Raw genomic sequence first — 3,479 nt, 5'->3', positions numbered from 1 at the left:
ATGAAGAGAAAAGAAGGAAGGTTCACGCACCCCCCAACCCTCCGAAAATGCATTCCCTCCATGTAAAAGAATAAACACAGTTGTGTACAGAAAACACACACAAATATACTTCTTTTTTGTTTTACTGAAAATTAAAAAAACGGGTGAAAAAAATGGTGCCGCGACACGTCAACGATGCTCCGATCATGTTCACTCGCACTCACGTCGTGACGCGTATAAAACGCTGAAGCTATTGGGGGCAAAGAAGGAACAGGAAAAACAAAACAAAACAAAACAAATACATGAGGCTTGACTACAACTGGGGTCAAACGTCCATATGGGCCTGGGGCCCACAAATTGTCCACAATAGCGTCTTTTGCATACGCCACCCGGGACAGAGTGACAAGGGAGAGGCAGCGGAGACGTGGCCAAGCGTAGAGCTCTCCCCCCCCCCCCCTTTCAACGACACCCAGAAATCGTATGTCTGCCTCTTGTGAAATACAAGGCTCTAAACTTACTCTTGCTTCGAATTATATATATATATATATATATATATATTATTTGCGCGTGTGCGACTGTATAAATAGATCTTCCTAGGGGATGAATTTATGTAGGGGTCTCACACATCACGTTCCTCGCGCTACAGATTTGTCTTCAGTGTTAGTTCTGTCAGTATCTGTCCTTGCTCCCTCAAATCTTCACTTTCCCTATTTTTCCCCCTTTCACTTACTTCCTTGTAAATACGATTCCTGTCCTTTTTCCTTGCCGTTTTTTTTCTTCTCTTTTTTTTTTCACAAATGTGTGTTTTGCTCTGTTGTACTTAATTTCTGCTTTTTTTTTCCTTTTGCTCTTCTTCTTCCCGTTTTTTTTGTGCGCTTGTACGGGCTTTGCCTCGGGGTAACGTGCATCCCTGGCAAGCAACGCCTCACAACGTTCAACTGCCCCGAGTTTGCTTGTTCTTTGTTACTCCGCTAACTTCTGTGTCTCGTTGTCGTTGCTCTTGTTGCGGGGCCGCATTCCCTGCTTGCTCTTCATCTCTCCATACAGCAAAACGCTTCGGTAGTACTCTGTGTCGCGGCAGCCCGGCGGGAGGTCGCGCGGTGGCACGCGTCGAAGACAGTCCCTTGCACTTTCCGAAGCGCGGCACCTTCCCGGCAGCCGCACGTACGACACACACTCCTGCCGTGCCCATAGCCACCTGCGGCAGGCCTCGCTGAATGCAGGCCGTCGTCGCCACGGTGCTTCGGAGAACCGTTGGGACTCAAAGTGCTGCAGAAGACATTTCAGTGGCGACTCCTTTTGCGTGGGGCATAGCCGCTTCGCATCCGCGTCACAGGCGGCGAACGGGAACACCAAGAACTTGGTGGGTGACGCCCTGGAAGAAGGATGCTGAACGGACTGTCGCTGGGATCGAGCAGGCACCACTGACGGCTCCGCGCGCGAAGACAACACTTGAAGAAGAAGTGTGACGCAAACAACAAGCCAAACGGTGCGCACACCCTTCATCCCAAACAGTAGTGAAAACGGCAGATACTTACACGCGCTTTTATTATTATTGTTTGGGTGAGAGTTGAAAGTTGTGCGTGTTTTGGGGTGATGGGCGTGGGTGGTAGTGAGAAAAAAAAGGGGAAAAAAAACAACAACAACAGAACATGACATCAGACACCGTCACGCGGCTACCACTCATTTCACACAAACCATGGAGAACGCAATCCCCACACATGTGCAGAACCTTCCTATTCCTCCTCCCGCCTGTCGTGATACTTTTATCGTTTCCTCTTTCTTCTCTTTGGGTGATTGCTTGCTGCGGTTGCCTTTCTCGCACCCTCCACCCTTCTCTCTTCAGAGCGGTCACACTGCGGGGGCTTAACCAAAGACAGGGGTGAGCTTCCGTCCCTTCACGCCCCCATCTACGATCTCCCCCTCCCGTCCAGTCAGAATTATACAAAAACAAATAGTTGCATGAAGGCATCTTTGGCGCCGCCGCTTGTTGGATATATATATATGTATATATATTCGGGGAGGAAAGGGCCACAACACATAGTCATCAGGCAAAGACCAGGGACGCAATAACGTGGGCACGCTACAACCGTTTGGGCTTGTCCCCAACCGTCGCCTCCGCCTTGATGGCGGCAAACGCCTTCCCCAGGAACGTAAGCATGAAGATTGCCCCCACAATGACGAATGCAACCTGCGGGAAGAAGACCCAGTTGGGATTCGCCGTGTCCCACATTACCCACCCCGTGTAGAAGCCGTACTGAAGTGGCACTACAAGCAACAAAGTGTAGACGGGCACAAACACATTGGCGTTCTTAATGCGGTCAAACATGGACTGCTCCGTCTCCGCTTTTCCTACTTTTCCCTTTCCCCCCATTGTATCCAGGAGGGAATAGATAAACACAACCGCTACTGAATAGTCTGGAAGGGCGAGATGGCAACGACAGAGCTTACTAGCGCAAACGGCAAACAAAACCAGCAGCAGCCGTCGGTCCCCGGGAACAGAGCTTGCGCACCTCAGCGTCATTGCGGGCACCTCGGGGGGCAATGCAACCGCGACGAGCAGCGTCACAAACGCGGGTAACTGAATTTGAAATACCTCCATGCAGCGTTCAAATACGGGAATAATAAGGAGGCGCACGTACCACATCACGCCATTGTCAGGCGGTGAGTACAGGGACGTCCGAGCACGCAGGCCTCCCCAGAAGACAAGGTAGAGCAGACCAAAACCACCCACAATCAACTCGCCCAGAAGCACCCCGAAAAGCGCCCACCTTGAGCTTGAAGTCCCGACAGGAAACCACAGAGCTACAGTGAGGGCAATGAAATGAAATCCGAGCACAGATGCAAGAATCCGCGCAACATAGATTAACCAACCTCGGCTTCGTCGCCTTCGAGAGCATTCAATGATGAGAGTGAGCACCAGGTGTTCTATGGGCGCCAACGATTCCAACGCCGGCAAGAGAACCATGGCTGGGTTCAGAACAAATAGTGTGAAAAGAAGCTGGGGAATAGCCGACGGCCATTGACTAACAATGAAGACAGTCAAGGCATCACATACGCACAAGATGTTCACATTTACCACAGACGGCAAGCGTGGGATGTACTCTACGTACCAGGGCACCACGACAGTAAGATAGTCCGGTACAACTCCAAACTGCTGCTTCCAAAAGACAGTCTCTTTCCAAGATTCAGCGCCGGTATTGGGGGTTGTTATGCCAAAATGATACGGAAGGGGAATGTATTCCTTGACCCTGTAGGTGAGCAACCGCACCGTTAACGTCACCAAGGCTGCTACAAGTGGCAGCGTCAGAGAATGCTTCCCCAACATCCCCAGCCCACGTCAAGCACAGAAGATAGATATTCCTCTTCCACTTCCACTTCCACTTCACTGAGAAGATGTTTGTGGACTGCGACTAAACGAATTAGAATTTTAACGGAACACGAGAAAAATGGTGCAAACAATAGAATTATATAAAGTCGCGAGGGGTAAATCCAGTTAA

The 3,479-nt window shown here is 50.3% G+C and overlaps 2 protein-coding genes across 2 annotated transcripts, besides 5 other annotated features; both read right to left on the bottom strand.

The window, feature by feature from the left end:
- Nucleotides 1-255: 255 nt before the first annotated feature.
- Nucleotides 256-282: a microsatellite.
- A 228-nt stretch (nt 283-510) lies between these two features.
- Nucleotides 511-537: a microsatellite.
- Nucleotides 538-736: 199 nt separating this feature from the next.
- Nucleotides 737-771: a microsatellite.
- A 171-nt stretch (nt 772-942) lies between these two features.
- Nucleotides 943-1,485, bottom strand: Tco025E_06173 (uncharacterized protein; the record flags this gene model as incomplete). The annotated part of the gene is made up of 1 exon (XM_029373061.1): nt 943-1,485. The coding sequence occupies one exon, from the start codon at nt 1,483-1,485 to the stop codon at nt 943-945; it is 543 nt and encodes a 180-aa protein (XP_029226831.1).
- A 488-nt stretch (nt 1,486-1,973) lies between these two features.
- Nucleotides 1,974-1,995: a microsatellite.
- Nucleotides 1,996-2,062: 67 nt separating this feature from the next.
- On the bottom strand, nt 2,063-3,307 carry Tco025E_06172 (putative GPI transamidase component Tta2; the record flags this gene model as incomplete). Its single annotated transcript, XM_029373060.1, has 1 exon — nt 2,063-3,307. One exon carries the CDS (start codon nt 3,305-3,307, stop codon nt 2,063-2,065), a length of 1,245 nt encoding a protein of 414 aa, XP_029226830.1.
- Nucleotides 3,308-3,339: 32 nt separating this feature from the next.
- Nucleotides 3,340-3,369: a microsatellite.
- Between the last annotated feature and the right edge of the window lie 110 nt (nt 3,370-3,479).

The sequence above is a fragment of the Trypanosoma conorhini genome (genome assembly GCF_003719485.1).
Source record: "Trypanosoma conorhini strain 025E chromosome Unknown Tco_14.4_contig_00400, whole genome shotgun sequence".
Lineage (NCBI taxonomy): Eukaryota > Euglenozoa > Kinetoplastea > Trypanosomatida > Trypanosomatidae > Trypanosoma > Trypanosoma conorhini.
The sequence above is the reverse complement of the archived record's forward strand: the minus strand, read 5'-3'. Positions and strand labels throughout refer to the sequence as shown.